Source organism: Aphelocoma coerulescens, chromosome 31 (assembly GCF_041296385.1).
Source record: "Aphelocoma coerulescens isolate FSJ_1873_10779 chromosome 31, UR_Acoe_1.0, whole genome shotgun sequence".
NCBI classification, from domain to species: domain Eukaryota; kingdom Metazoa; phylum Chordata; class Aves; order Passeriformes; family Corvidae; genus Aphelocoma; species Aphelocoma coerulescens.
In genome coordinates this window covers 32,970-47,670 of record NC_091044.1, presented here as the reverse complement: position 1 = coordinate 47,670, position 14,701 = coordinate 32,970, and the positions used below count along the sequence as shown (strand labels likewise).

Here is a 14,701-nt window from a genome sequence, read left to right as displayed (position 1 = left end):
GTGGAGGCCGCCAGAGGATGGCGCCCCCTGGCGATCGCGCGGAGTCAACGCTTTGACCAAAATCGTCTTAATTCACATGAAAACCGCGGGGCGGGGCCATACGGGCCCTATAGGGACCGGGGGGTGTCCATAAGGTCCCTATAGGGACTGAGCGGGGCGGGGCCATACGGGCCCTATAGGGACTGGGGGGTGCGAGCGGTCCCTATAGCCCCCAGCAGGGGGGGCGGGGTCCATATGGCCCCTATAGGGACTAGGAGTGTCCATAGGGTCCCTATAGCCCCCGGGAGGGGGGAGGGGTCCATATGGCCCCTATAGGGACCGGGGGGTGTCCATAGGGTCCCTATAGCCCCCAGCAGGGGGGGCGGGGTCCATATGGCCCCTATAGGAGGGTCCCTATAGCCCCCAGGAGGGGGGAGGGGTCCTTATGGCCCCTATAGGGACTGGGGGGTGTCCATAGGGTCCCTATAGCCCCCGGGGGGGGAGGGGCTGCAGGGCCCCTTTAGAGCCTGCAGGGGAGGGGGGGGGTCCATATGGCCTCTTTAGGGCGTGGGAGGGCTCCATACAGGCCCTATAGGGCTCAGGGGGCTCCATACAGGCCCTATAGGGCTCAGGGGGCTCCATACAGGCCCTATAGGGCTCAGGGGGCTCCATACAGTCCCTATAGGGCTCAGGGGGCTCCATACAGGCCCTATAGGGCTCAGGGGGCTCCATACAGGCCCTATAGGGCTCAGGGGGGCCGGGCGGGGCGCTCGGTGCCATCAGGTGCCCTTGTCCTTGTTGGGAGACCTGCAAGAGAGAGAGAGCCCGGGGCTGAGGGCGGCCCTATGGATCCCATACGGCCCGGGGGGTCCCCATGGATCCTGTATGGCCCTGGGGAGGGTCCCTATGGATCCTGTATGGCCCTGGGGAGGGTCCCTATGGATCCTGTATGGCTCTGGGGGGTCCCTATAGATCCTATATGGCATTGGGGAGGGTCCCTATGGATCCTATATGGCCCGGGGGATCCCCTATGGATCCTGTATGGCACTGGGGGGTCCCTATAGATCCTATATGGTTCTGGGGATCCCTATGGATCCCCCCTGGGGAGGGTCCCTATGGATCCTATATGGCACTGGGGGGCCCCTATAGATCCTATATGGCTCTAGGGATCCCTATGGATCCTGTATGGCCCTGGGGAGGGTCCCTATAGATCCTATATGGCTCTGGGGATCCCTATAGATCCTATATGGCTCTGGGGATCCCTATGGATCCTGTATGGCCCTGGGGAGGGTCCCTATGGATCCTATATGGGCCGGGGGATCCCCTATGGATCCTGTATGGCACTGGGGGGTCCCTATAGATCCTATATGGCTCTAGGGATCCCTATGGATCCTGTATGGCCCTGGGGAGGGTCCCTATAGATCCTATATGGCTCTGGGGATCCCTATAGATCCTATATGGCTCTGGGGATCCCTATGGATCCTGTATGGCCCTGGGGAGGGTCCCTATGGATCCTATATGGCCCGGGGGATCCCCTATGGATCCTGTATGGCACTGGGGGGTCCCTATAGATCCTATATGGCTCTGGGGATCCCTATGGATCCCCCCTGGGGAGGGTCGCTATGGATCCTATATGGCTCTGGGGATCCCCTATGGATCCTGTATGGCCCTGGGGAGGGTCCCTATGGATCCTGTATGGCCCGGGGGATCCCCTATAGATCCTACATGGCCCTGGGGGGTCCCTATGGCTCCCATACGCCCCGGGGGTCCCTATGGCGCCCCTCCCCCCGTGTTAGTGTGTTAGTGCCCCTCCCCCAGCACGCGCCGGTAACCAAATCCGCCTTTATTAGCCCGAATCCTCGTTAAAAACGCGCCCGGCCCCTCCCCCCCCTACAAAATCTGTACATCCGGCCCCTCCCCCACCGGGCGGGGGGGCCAAGGGAGGGAGGGGGGACCCCCACAGAGGGGCCGGGGGTCCCAATGAGCCCCTCCATTAACCCAGAGCTCCTTCATTAACCTCGGACCTCGTTAGCCCCTGACCTCACTGACCTCATTAACCTCATTAATCTCATTAATCTCATTAACCTCATTAACCTCCACCGCGGGGTCCCCCAACGAACCTGAACGAGCCCCACCAATTAATTAACACCAATTAACGCGCTCCCCACCCCTCTCGACCAACAGCCTCAGGCACTTCGCCAGCCCCTAATGAGCCTTAATGAACCCCGTGACCTAATGAGCCCCATGACCTAATGAGCCCCGCGGGTCCTGCGGCCCCAACGAGTCCCTGCCCCAGAGAAATCCGGGACCCCCAGCTCCTCCCCATCCTAATGAGCCCTAACGAGCCCCAACGAGCCCTAACGAGCCCCAACAAGCCCTAATGAGCCCCAACGAGCCCCAACGAGCCCCAACGAGCCCCAACGAGTCCCAATGAGCCCCAACGAGCCCCAACGAGCCCCAACGAGCCCCAACGAGCCCTAACGAGCCCCAACGAGCCCCAACGAGCCCCAACGAGCCCTAACGAGCCCCAACGAGCCCCAACGAGCCCCAACGAGCCCCAATGAGTCCCAATGAGCCCCAATGAGCCCCAACGAGTCCCAATGAGCCCCAACGAGCCCTAATGAGCCCCAATGAGCCTCAACGAGCCCCAATGAGCCCCAGTGAGCCCCAACGAGCCCTAATGAGCCCCAACGAGCCTTAATGAGCCCCAACGAGTCCCAATGAGCCCCAACGAGCCCCAATGAGCCTCAACGAGCCCCAATGAGCCCCAGCGAGCCCCAATGAGCCCCAACGAGCCTTAATGAGCCCCAACGAGCCCCAATGAGCCCCAATGAGCCTCAACGAGCCCCAATGAGCCCCAGCGAGCCCCAATGAGCCCCAACGAGCCTTAATGAGCCCCAATGAGCCCCAACGAGCCCCAATGAGCCCCAACGAGCCTCAATGAGCCCCAATGAGCCTCAACAAGCGCCAACGAGCCCCCGCTCCTGCAGACCCTGCTCCTGTGGCCCCCACACCTGTGGCCCCCTCACTGCGGACCCCTCACCTGCCGACCCCTCACTGCCGACCCCACACCTGGGTCCCCCCCTCCCCTCCCCCTCCCCGGCGGCTCAGGGCCAGCCCCGGGGGCTCGGGGCCGGTCCCGGGCTGTGCCCGTCCCTACGGCCCCACTGACTTGCCGCTGTCCTGGGCGCGGCCGGAGGCGCCGCGGGGCCGCCCGTAGAGCACCACGGCGGCCAGGACCATGGCGGTGCCGGCCAGGAAGGGCGCGCGCGGCCGGAAGCCGAAGAGGTGCGCGGAGGCGGCCGTGGAGGCCAGGATGGAGAGCGCCGTGGCGAAGCCCTTGAGGATGTTGTCGGCGTAGCGCACCACCACGGCCACCAGCAGCCCCCCGGCCGCCTGGTTGACCACCACGGCCCACACGGCGCCGTTGTAGCCGTAGAAGAAGCCGAGCGCGGCCACGGCCGGGCCCTCCGCGGCCAGCATGGCCCCCAGCCCCACGGCCGTGCCCACGGCGCCCAGCTGGACGTTGCGCACCCAGATGGAGCCGCCCGAGCGCTTCAGCAGCCGCTCGAAGTAGACGCCGGCGAAGCCCGAGGACAGGCAGGAGGCGGCCACGGCCGCCAGCCCCACGGCGTAGCTCTGCGGGGGCCCCTCGGGGCCGGGGGACGGCGCCAGCGCCGCGGCCACGGGCACGGCCCGCGCCTGCTCCGCCTGCACCAGCGCCACGCCCGCGAAGAGCAGCGCCAGCGACAGCCACTGCAGGCGGGACAGCGCCGTGCCCAGCAGCAGCACCGAGAACAGCGCCGTGGTCAGGATCTTCAGCTGGTACGTGACCTGGGGGGACAGCGGGGACAGGGTCACCTGGGGACAGCGGGGACAGGGACACCTGGGGACAGCGGGGACAGGGACACCTGGGGGACACGGACACCTGGGGGGACAGTGGGGACACCTGGGGGACAGCGGGGACAGGGTCACCTGGGGGTCAGGGACACCTGGGGGGACAGTGGGGACACCTGGGGGACAGCGGGGACAGGGACACGGGGACAGCGGGGACAGGGTCACCTGGGGGTCAGGGACACCTGGGGGGACAGTGGGGACACCTGGGGGACAGCGGAGACAGGGATACCTGGGGGGACAGTGGGGACAGGGTCACCTGGGGGTCAGGGACACCTGGGGGGACAGTGGGGACACCTGGGGGACAGCGGGGACAGGGACACGGGGACAGCGGGGACAGGGTCACCTGGGGGGACAGTGGGGACAGTGACACGGGGACAGGGTCACCTGGCAGACAGGGTCACCTGGGGGACAGTGGGGACACCTGTGGGGACAGCAGGGACAGTCACATGGGGACAGCGGGGACAGGGACACCTGGGGGACAGGATCCCCACGAGGGTGCCATGGGGATGGGGACACCTGGGGACAAGGACCGGGGTGGGAACAGGGTCACCTGGAGACACAGACACGGGTGTGGGAACAGGGACATGGGGCCACCAGGGGCACGGGGACACCGTCACCTGCAGGGACACCAGGGACAGGGATGGGGACCCTGGACACAGGGACAGGGACACGGGCGCAGGGACAGCACCGGGGTCACCACACATCCCCCCGTGGCCCCAGGTGCCCCCTGTCCCACCTGGAAGGTGGCCGCGGGCAGGTTGGAGATGGCCACGTACTGCAGGTTGTTCTGCAGGGTGTAGATGAGCGAGGGCACGGCCAGGCGCAGCGTGTCCCCAAACTGTCCCACCACGGCCTCGTGCAGCGTCACCGCCGTCTGCCGGACACTGCCTGGGGCACAGGGGACACCGCCCGGGCTGGCCACGCCCCCCCTCGCTGCCACCCCCAGTCCCCTCCTGTCCCTGCCACGTGTCCCCTTCACCCCTCCCCCGTCCCATCTTGTTCCCAAGGTCCCTCCCGTGTCCCCTCCGTGTCCCCTCACCCCCAGGTCTCTCCCGTGTCCCCGTCACGTCCCCCCCTCGTGTCCCTGCATCCTTTTGTGTCCCCAGCCCCACCTCAGAGCTGGAGCAGAAGGAAGAGGAGACAGCACCGCCTGTGTCCCTGTTCCCTCACAGCCTCATCCCCGTGCCCCCAGTGTCCCCGATGTCCCCCTCACCGCGGTGCTGGATCAGCAGCAGCAGCAGGCACAGGCCGTGTCCCCCCCCGTGCCCCCAGTGTCCCCGATGTCCCCCTCACCGCGGTGCTGGATCAGCAGCAGCAGCAGGCACAGGCCGTGTCCCCCCCCGTGCCCCCAGTGTCCCCCGTGTCCCCCTCACCGCGGTGCTGGATCAGCAGCAGCAGCAGGCAGGCGCTGCCCTTCATGGCCTCGGCCATCACCACGGCCGTGGTGGGCAGGAAGCGCTCCCCGGGCAGGGTCCGCACGTAGCGGATGCTGAGCACGAGCGACGCGTTCTGCAGCACCAGCACGCCCAGGCTGGCGTACTTCACCCGCCGCGACACTGCGGGGACACCGCGGCGTCACCGGGGCCGGGAGCCCGCGGGCCGAGCCCCCCGCGACCCCCGGGACGGAGAACCCCCCACCCGCCGCGACACCGGGGGTCACTCGGGCCCCATGGCGGGACCCCCCCAGCCCTGAACTCCCCGTGCCCCCCGCCCCCCACAACCGCCCCCAGCCCCCCAAACCCTGCGGGTGCCTCCGGCCCCTGCTCTGCCCCGCGACCCCTCTCCCGCCAGGACCCCCACAGCCCCCTCAGGCCCCCCGCCCACAGCCCCCGCACGGCTCTGCCCGGGCCCCCCCGCCCCGCAGCCGCCCCGCAGCCGCCCCCCAGGGCCCTGCCCGTCCCCTCCTCGCCCGTCCCCTCCTCACCCGTCGCGGGCCCCGCGGAATCGCCGGAGCCGCCGCCGCCGTCCGCCGCCCCCGGGGCCGCCATGGTGGCACCTGCCCGGCACTTCCGCTTCCGGCCACGCCGCCACCCCGCCCACCGAGGGCGAGCGGCTCCGCCTCCCTCGGGCCCAGCCAATCCCCGCGCGCCTCCTCCCATGGAGCCACGCCCCCTCGGCCAGCCTGACCAATCAGCACCCGCCTCGCGCGCTTCCCGCCACCGCCTCGCGCTGTTCCCGCCTCTCTCACCCGTAAGCCACGCCCACTGCTCGCACCGACCAATCGCCGCTCTCCTCACCTCTCACACCTCCTTAGTCCCCGCCCATCGTTCGCCCCGCTCCCTCCCCCTCACAACCGACCAATCCCCGCCCGCGTTCCTCACGCGTCGCCCAATCAGCGCCCGCCGCCGGCAGCGCCGCAGCCAATCAGAGGCGGCGGCGCTGGGCGCCGCGGTGCATTCCACGATGGCGGCGGTGCCGGGCGGGTCGCGGCGCTTCGACCCCGCGGCGCTGGGGCTGGACCCGTCCTGGCGCCTCACGGCCTACGGGGAACTGCGCGGCTGAGGCTGCAAAGTCCCGCAGGAGACGCTGCTCAAGCTCCTGGCGGGACTCGAGGGACAGCGCCCGGGAGGAGGAGGCGGAGGGGAAGGGGCGGAAGCGGAGAGCGGCGGGGCCCCGGCGCTGGGTGAGAGTGGGGGGATCTTGGAGGTCCCGGGAGGTCTTCAGAGGTCAGGGGGCTCTGGGGGTGGCTCAGAGACGCGGCTGGGGGGAGTTGAGGAGGCCTGGGAGGCCTCGGGGGAACGCTTCGAGGGGGTGCTGAGGGTCTCGAGGGCTTGGGGGGGCGCAGGGGGAGGCCAGGAGGGCTCTGGAGGGGCTCGGGACGTGGCGGGGAGGGGCTGGAGGGACCTCGAGGGAGTCCGGAGGGCGCAGGAGGGACCGGGGGGCCTCAGGCACGTGACGGGGGGCACGGGGCAAAGGTGGCCCGGGGGGGGGGGGGGAGGGGGCAAAGGGCGTTCGGAGGGGGGGAGGGGAGGGGAGGGGAGGGGCGGAGCCGCGGGGAGGGGGCAGGGACAGGAGGGGCCCCCCGGATCCGGTTCCTCCCCTGGGCTGGGCCCGGGTCCCGCCCCCCGAACCGGATCCGTGTTTCCCTCCCCGTCCGGTTCTTGCCCCTCCCCCCAGCGGGGTCTGTGCCCCCTCACGGGCTCCTGTGCCCCCCATCCCTGCCCGCGCCGAGCCGCTCCCTGCCCCCCCACAAAGGGCTCGGTGCCCCCCCCGTGCCCCGCCTGAAGGATCTGTGCCCCCCGGGATGGGGTTGGGGCCCCCGCTGATGGGTCTGTGCCCCCCCTGGGTGGGCTCGGTGCCCCCCTGGGTGGGCTCGGTGCCCCCCTGAGCGCTCGGTGCCCGCAGGCATCGGGCTGGACTCGTGCGTGATCCCGCTGCGGCACGGGGGGCTCTCGCTGGTGCAGACCACCGACTTCTTCTACCCCATCATCGATGACCCCTACATGATGGTACCCAAAACCCTCCCTCGGGGACCCCACAAATCCTCCTTGCACCCCAAAATCACCCTTGGGGACCCCCCAGTTTCCCCCTGATTCTCTTCCTCCTTCTGGGGACCCCCAGACCTTTCTCAGCCACTCTCCAAAGCCAATTGAGGTCCCCCAATTTTTCCCTGGGCCCCACAAATCCCACCCTGAGCGTTCCAAATCCTTTTGGACCCCCCCCATCCTATTCCAGGCCCCCCCAAATTCCATCTCCAAACCCCAATATTCTTCTCTGCCCCCCCCAATCCCCGTGTGGGACCCCAAATCCTGTTGTAGTTCCTCCAGTCCTGTCCCTGGGTCCCCCAAGCCCTCCTTGGTCCCCCAAAACCCACCCTGGGGACCCCAAATCCCCTTCAGAGCCCCCAGATCGTTTCCTGGGTCCCCAATCCCATTTTACCCCCCCCAAATCCCCCCCCAGGTCTCTTAGCCCTTTTCTGAGCACCCCAAATCCCCTTGGGAGCCCCTAAAATCCCCTTGTGACCCCCCCAGTTCTATCCCAGGCCCTCTAAACACCAACTTGGGCTTTCCTAAATCCCATTTGGGGACCCCAAATCCCCTCAGAACCTCCCAGTCCTGTCCTGGCCCTGCCAAATCCCACCTGGGGACCCCAAAACCGCCTTGAGACCCCCCCCCCAATCCTATCCTAAGGCTCCCAAACCCCACCTGGGGCCCCCCAAATGCCACATCAGGATCCCCCAGTGCTATCCTGGACCCCCCACACCCCACCTGGGCCCCCCAAATGCCACATCAGGATCCCCTGGTGCTATCCTGGACCCCCCACACCCCACCTGGGCCCCCCAAATGCCACATCAGGATCCCCCAGTGCTATCCTGGACCCCCCAAACCCTACCTGGACCCCCCAAATGCCACATCAGGATCCCCCGGTGCTATCCTGGACCCCCCACACCCCACCTGGGGCCCCCCAAATGCCACATCAGGATCCCCCAGTGCTATCCTGGGCCCCCCAAATGCCACATCAGGATCCCCCAGTGCTATCCTGGACCCCCCAAACCCCACCTGGGGCCCCCCAAATGCCACATCAGGATCCCCTGGTGCTATCCTGGGCCCCCCAAATCCCACCTGGGCCCCCCAAATGCCACATCAGGATCCCCCGGTGCTATCCTGGACCCCCCAAATCCCACCTGGGGCCCCCCAAATGCCACATCAGGATCCCCCGGTGCTATCCTGGGCCCCCCACACCCCACCTGGGGCCCCCCAAATGCCACATCAGGATCCCCCAGTGCTATCCTGGGCCCCCCAAACCCCCTGCCCCCCGTTCCAGGGCCGCATCGCCTGCGCCAACGTCCTGAGCGACCTGTACGCCATGGGGGTCACCGAGTGCGACAACGTCCTGATGCTGCTGAGCGTCAGCCAGCGCATGAGCGACGAGGTGGGGACACGGGGACACGGCCTGGGGACACGGGGGCACGGCCTGGGGACACGGGGACACGGCCTGGGGGTGGCACGGGGGGCACGGGGGTGATGGGCCCACGGGGCAGTGACACGGCAGCGGCGCTGTGCCAGGGAGGGGACGGCGACGTCGGGCAGCGCAGGGACACAGGGACAGCTGGGGGGACAGGGACAGGGGAGGGGGTGACAGTGACATGGGGGGGTCACAGTGGGGACAGGGGGTGACAGGGATGGGGGGGTCACAGTGACATGGAGGGGTTATGGTGGGGACAGGAGATGGGGGCTGACAGTGACAGGGATGGGGGGGTCACAGTGACATGGAGGGGTCACAGTGGGGACAAGGGGACAGGAGGGTGGCAGGGACAGGGATGGGGAGGTCACAGTGACATGGAGGGGTCACACTGGGGACGGGGGGTCACAGGGACAGGGATGGGGGGGTCACAGTGACGTGGAGGGGTCACAGTGACGTGGAGGGGTCACAGTGCAGACAGGGGGTGTCAGGGACAAGAAGGAGACACGTGTGTTGGGGGGGCAGGGGGGTCACAGTGACGTGGAGGGATCATACTGGGGACAGGGGGGTGACAGTGATGGGGGTCACGGTGACATGGGGGGGTCACAGTGGGGACATGGAGGGGTCACAGTGGGGACAGGGGGGTGACAGTGACAGGGATGGGGGGGTCACAGTGACATGGGGGGGTCACAGTGGGGACAAGGGGATGGGGGGGTCACGGGGATGGGGGGGTCACAGTGATGGGGGGTCATACTGGGGACAAGGGGACAGGGGGGTGACAGGGACAGGGATGGAGAGGTCACAGGGACATGGAGGGGTCACACTGGGGACGGGGGGGACAGGGACAGGGATGGGGGGTCACAGTGACATGGGGGGTCGCAGTGGGGACAGGGACAGGGATGGGGGGGTCATGGTGGGGACATGGAGGGGTCACAGTGGAGACAGGGGGGTGACAGGGACAGAGATGGAAGAGTCACAGTGACATGGAGGGGTCACAGGGTCACACTGGGGGCAGGGGACAGGGGGTGACAGGGACAAGAGAGTGACACGTGTGTTGGGGTGGCAAGGGGGTCACAGTGACATGGAGGGGTCACAGTGGGGACAAGGGGACAGGGGGTGTGATAGAGCACACGGGGGGTGCCAGGGGACACGGGAGGTGCCAGGGGACACGGGGGGGTGCCAGGGACACAGAAGTGCCAGGGGACACTGGGGGGTGCCAGGGACACGGGGGGTGCCAGGGGACACAGGGGGTGTAATGGAGGACACGGGGGTGCCAGGGGACACTGAAGGTGCCAGGGGACACAGGGGGTGTAATGGAGGACACGGGGGTGCCAGGGGACATGGGGGGTGCCGGGGGACACTGGAGGGTGCCAGGGACACGGGGGGTGCCAGGGGACACTGGGGGTGCCAGGGACACGGGGGGTGACAGGAGCACTCTGTGCCCCGCTCCACAGGGGGTGCCAGGGGACATGGAGGGTGCCAAGGGACACGGGGGGTGTAATGGGGGACACGGGGGGTGCCAGGGGACATGGGGGGTGTAATGGAGGACACGGGGGGTGCCAGGGGACACGGGGGGTGTAATGGGGGACACGGGGGGTGCCAGGGGACACTGAAGGTGCCAGGGGACACAGGGGGTGTAATGGAGGACACGGGGGGTGCCAGGGGACATGGAGGGTGCCAGGGACACAGGGGGTGCCAGGGGACACTGGAGGGTGCCAAGGGACACGGGGGGTGTAATGGGGGACACGGGGGGTGCCAGGGGACACTGGGGGTGCCAGGGGACATGGGGGCAGGGACACGGGGGGTGACAGGAGCACTCTGTGCCCCCCAGGAGCGGGACAAGGTGATGCCGCTGATCATCCAGGGCTTCCGGGACGCGGCCGAGGACGGGGGGACGTCGGTGACCGGGGGACAGACGGTGCTCAACCCCTGGGTCATCGTGGGGGGCGTGGCCACCGCCGTCTGTCAATCAAGCGAGTTCATCATGTGAGTGATGGGTGGGGCGGGGCCACTGTTGTCAATCAAGTGGGTTTGTGGTGTGAGTGACAGGCAGGGTTTGGGGCGGGGCCTGGGGGCACGGGTGGGTTTGGGGACACGGGTGGGTTTGGGGGCACGGGGGTGGGGCCTGGGGGCACGGGTGGGTTTGGGGGCACGGGGGTGGGGTCAGTCCCTCGTGTCACGGACAGGGTGTGGCAGGGGGCGGGGTTTGGGGACAGGGCGTGTCCCACCCTGACCCCACCCTGCCCCCACCCTGCCCAGGCCGGACGGTGCCGTGCCCGGGGACGTCCTGGTGCTGACCAAGCCCCTGGGGACACACATGGCCGTCACCGCGCACCAGTGGCTGGACATGGTGAGTGGCACCGGGGCAGAAGGGACAGGGGCCACCCTGGGGGGTCCAGAGCCAGCCCAGAGCCCCCAGGGGCGCCTGAGATGGGGCTGGAGACACCCAGGGGGAGCCAGAACGGGACCGAAAAGCTCCTGAGATGTCCCTGAGGGAACCCCAAAGCCACCTCTGATGTCCCCAAGGGATGGAGCTCCACCCTGGGGGTCCCTGAGCCACCCCGATGTCCCCAGGGGGGTCCCTGACACCACTGTGGGGTCCCTGATGCCACTGCGGGGTTCCTGACGCTGTCCCCTCCCTGTGCCCCTCCCTGTGCCCTCCCTGTGCCCTCCGTGCCCCCTGTGCCCCCTCTGTCCCCGCAGCCTGAGCGCTGGAACAAGATCAAGCTGGTGGTGACACGGGAGGAGGTGGAGCTGGCCTATCAGGAGGCCGTGTCCAGCATGGCCACGCTCAACCGCACCGGTGGGTGCCACGGGGGACACCGAGGGTGCCAGGGGAGGTGACACTGGGGTGGTGGAAGTGGCCGTGACCACACCAATGGGTGACACTGGGGACAGAAGCCACCCTGTGGGTCCCCAGAGCCACCCCAGATGTCCCCGAGGGAGCACAAAGCCACCAGGGGAGTCCCTAAAGCCGCCCCAGATGTCCTCAGAGCCACTCCAGGGTGTCCCTTTGTGGTGCTGGGTGTCCCCAAAGCCACCCCAGATGTCCCCAGAACCCTTTCAGATGTCTCCAAGAGAACACAAAGCCACAAAGCCACAGCGAGACTCCCCAGAACCCCCGGGGTGTCCCCAGAGCCACTCCAGGGTGTCCCCAGGCCATGCTGGGTGTCCCCAGAGCCCCCCAGGGTGTCCCCAGAGCCACTCTAGGGTGTCCCCAGAGCCCCCCGGGGCGTCGCCAGAGCCCCCAAGGTGTCCCCAGAGCCCCCAGGGTGTCCCCAGAGCCACTCCAGGGTGTCCCCAGAGCCACTCCAGGGTGTCCCCAGGCCATGCTGGGTGTCCCTAGAGCCCTCCAGGGTGTCCCCAGAGCTCTCCAGGGTGTCCCCAGAGCCACTTTAGGTTGTCCCCAGAGCCCCCAGGGTGTCCCCAGAGCCCCCAAGGTGTCCCCAGAGCCCCCAGGGTGTCCCCAGAGCCACTCCAGGGTGTCCCCAGAGCCCCCAAGGTGTCCCCAGAGCCCCCCAGGGTGTCCCCAGAGCCCCCAAGGTGTCCCCAGAGCCCCCCAGGGTGTCCCCAGAGCCCCCAGGGTGTCCCCAGAGCCACTTTAGGTTGTCCCCAGAGCCCCCCAGGGTGTCCCCAGAGCTCTCCAGGGTGTCCCCAGAGCCCCCAAGGTGTCCCCAGAGCCCCCCAGGGTGTCCCCAGAGCTCTCCAGGGTGTCCCCAGAGCCCCCAGGGTGTCCCCAGAGCTTTCCAGGGTGTCCCCAGAGCTCTCCAGGGTGTCCCCAGAGCCACTTTAGGTTGTCCCCAGAGCCCCCAGGGTGTCCCCAGAGCCCCCAAGGTGTCCCCAGAGACACTCTAGGTTGTCCCCAGAGCCCCCAAGGTGTCCCCAGAGCCCCTAGGGTGTCCCCAGAGCTCTCCAGGGTGTCCCCAGAGCCCCCAAGGTGTCCCCAGAGCCCCCCAGGGTGTCCCCAGAGCCCCCAAGGTGTCCCCAGAGCCCCCCAGGGTGTCCCCAGAGCCCCCAAGGTGTCCCCAGAGCCACTTTAGGTTGTCCCCAGAGCCCCCAAGGTGTCCCCAGAGCCCCCAGGGTGTCCCCAGAGCTCTCCAGGGTGTCCCCAGAGCCCCCAAGGTGTCCCCAGAGCCCCTAGGGTGTCCCCAGAGCCCCCCAGGGTGTCCCCAGAGCTCTCCAGGGTGTCCCCAGAGCTCTCCAGGGTGTCCCCAGAGCCCCCCAGGGTGTCCCCAGAGCCCCCCGGGGCGTCGCCAGCCCGCGTGGGGCGCTGTGAGGTGACGCCCGTGTCCCCCAGCGGCAGGGCTGATGCGGGCGTTCGGGGCGCACGCGGCCACCGACGTGACGGGCTTCGGGGTGCTGGGCCACGCGCGGGCCCTGGCGGCGCAGCAGCGCCTCGACGTGGCCTTCGTCATCCACAACCTGCCCGTCATCGCCAAGATGGCCGCCGTCAGCAAGGCCTGCGGGGGCCGCGGGGGGCTGCTGCAGGGCACCGCCCCCGAGACCTCGGGTACGGCCGGGGCACCCCGAAATGGGTGGGGGGGCACCAAAAACGGGGAAAAAGGGCACCGGAAATGGGATTGGGGGGGACTAAAAATGGCGGGGGTCGATGTGAGGGGGAATTGGGTCCTCCCGGCCAGCAGGGGGCGCTGTGCGTTAGGGCAGGACGCCAGAAATGGGGAGAAACAGCCCAAAAATGGGGAGGGAGGGGGTCTCAGAAATGGGAAAGGGAGGCTCAAAAATGAGGGGATGGATCCTTGAAATGGGATGGGGGACCCTGAAAATGGGAAAAGGGGCACTAAAAATGGGATTGGGGAGCCCGAAATGGGATTGGGGAGCCCAAAAATGGCGGGGGTCGATGTGAGGGGGCATGGGGGTCCTCCCGGCCAGTAGGGGGCGCTGGGTGCCGCAGCAGGGACCCAAAAATGGGGAAAAGGGGCACCGAAAATGGAATGGGGGACCTCAAAAATGGGGTCAGAGGTGCTAAAAATGGGAGAAGGGACCCCAAAAACGGGAAGGGCGGAAATGGGGGCACATGGGGTCAGCCCAGCCAGCAGGGGGCGCTATGGCAGGACCTCAAAAACGGGAGGGGGAGGAGAAATGGCGGGGGGAGGGGGGAGGGAAAAGACCCCAAAACCAGCAGGAGGGATCCCCCAAAGTCCCCATTTTGGGTGGGAAGCGCCGCTGACGGCCGCGCCCGGCAGGGGGGCTGCTGGTGGTGCTGCCCCGCGCCCAGGCCGCGCGGTTCTGCGCCGAGCTGAAGGCGCCGGGCCGCGCCGAGGGCCTGCAGGCCTGGATCGTGGGCGTCGTGGAGAAGGGGCCGCGCGGCGCCCGGGTCATCGACAAACCCCGGCTGATCGAGGTGCACCCCCGCGGGGCCCCCCCGCGCCCCGACAGCCCCGGCACCCCCCCCTCGGAGCCCCCCCGAGCCCCCTCCTAGGGGAGCGTCTCCCCCCAAAAAACCCCCGAAGTCGGGGTAAATCCCGCACCCGATGCAGCTCCCCTATGGGGGACCCCAAAGAAACTCCTAAATTTGGGTCAAATTCCACCCCCAAGGGAGCCCCAGCAGCCTCGGGGTCCCTCGCGGACAGAGCCGCCCCGAGCCCCCGTCGAGGGGACCCCAAAGAAACCCCCCCAAAAAGCTCGGGGCTCGCCTGTGGTCAAAACCGCCCAAAAATCCCATCAAAGGCCCCAAATCAGGTCAAACCCCCCCCACCCCCCCGAATTTCCCCCGTGTCCCTTTCCAGGGGACCCCAAAGACCCCCAAAACCTCCCCAAATCTCTGCCCAAACCCCAGCGCTGCCGGTGAAGCTCCCAAAACCCCCCCGGGGGGGCCCCCAAAACCCCAACCCCAGCTCTGCACTTTGGGGGACCCCAAACCCCCCCGGACCCTCCCCCTTTTTTGGGGACACCCCCCCCCAAA

General features: G+C 68.1%; 2 protein-coding genes across 2 annotated transcripts; one reads left to right on the top strand and one right to left on the bottom strand.

Annotated features, from left to right (window-relative positions):
* Nucleotides 1-68: 68 nt before the first annotated feature.
* Nucleotides 69-5,884, bottom strand: SLC35A2 (solute carrier family 35 member A2). The gene is made up of 5 exons (XM_068998149.1): nt 5,801-5,884; nt 5,250-5,432; nt 4,613-4,764; nt 3,152-3,813; nt 69-786 (listed from the first exon to the last, which is right to left on the bottom strand). Exons 1-5 carry the CDS (start codon nt 5,862-5,864, stop codon nt 759-761), a joined length of 1,089 nt encoding a protein of 362 aa, XP_068854250.1. The 5' UTR covers nt 5,865-5,884; the 3' UTR covers nt 69-758.
* Nucleotides 5,885-6,251: 367 nt separating this feature from the next.
* Nucleotides 6,252-14,675, top strand: LOC138100335 (selenide, water dikinase 2-like). Its single transcript, XM_068998148.1, has 8 exons — nt 6,252-6,499; nt 7,222-7,325; nt 8,641-8,748; nt 10,610-10,764; nt 11,038-11,128; nt 11,482-11,581; nt 13,076-13,288; nt 13,983-14,675. The coding sequence occupies exons 1-8, from the start codon at nt 6,280-6,282 to the stop codon at nt 14,216-14,218; spliced, it is 1,227 nt and encodes a 408-aa protein (XP_068854249.1). The 5' UTR covers nt 6,252-6,279; the 3' UTR covers nt 14,219-14,675.
* Nucleotides 14,676-14,701: the final 26 nt, after the last annotated feature.

What these genes read in the sequence shown, in the direction of transcription:
- SLC35A2 (XM_068998149.1), bottom strand. Translation starts at nt 5,864, where the DNA reads ATGGCGGCCCCGGGGGCGGCGGACGGCGGCGGCGGCTCCGGCGATTCC. An exon ending in GCTGCTGATCCAGCACCGCG is followed by an intron (nt 4,765 to 5,249) that starts GTGAGGGGGACA and finishes CCTGTGCCCCAG; the next exon opens with GCAGTGTCCGGCAGACGGCG. An exon ending in TGCCCGCGGCCACCTTCCAG is followed by an intron (nt 3,814 to 4,612) that starts GTGGGACAGGGG and finishes CTGTCCCCCCAG; the next exon opens with GTCACGTACCAGCTGAAGAT.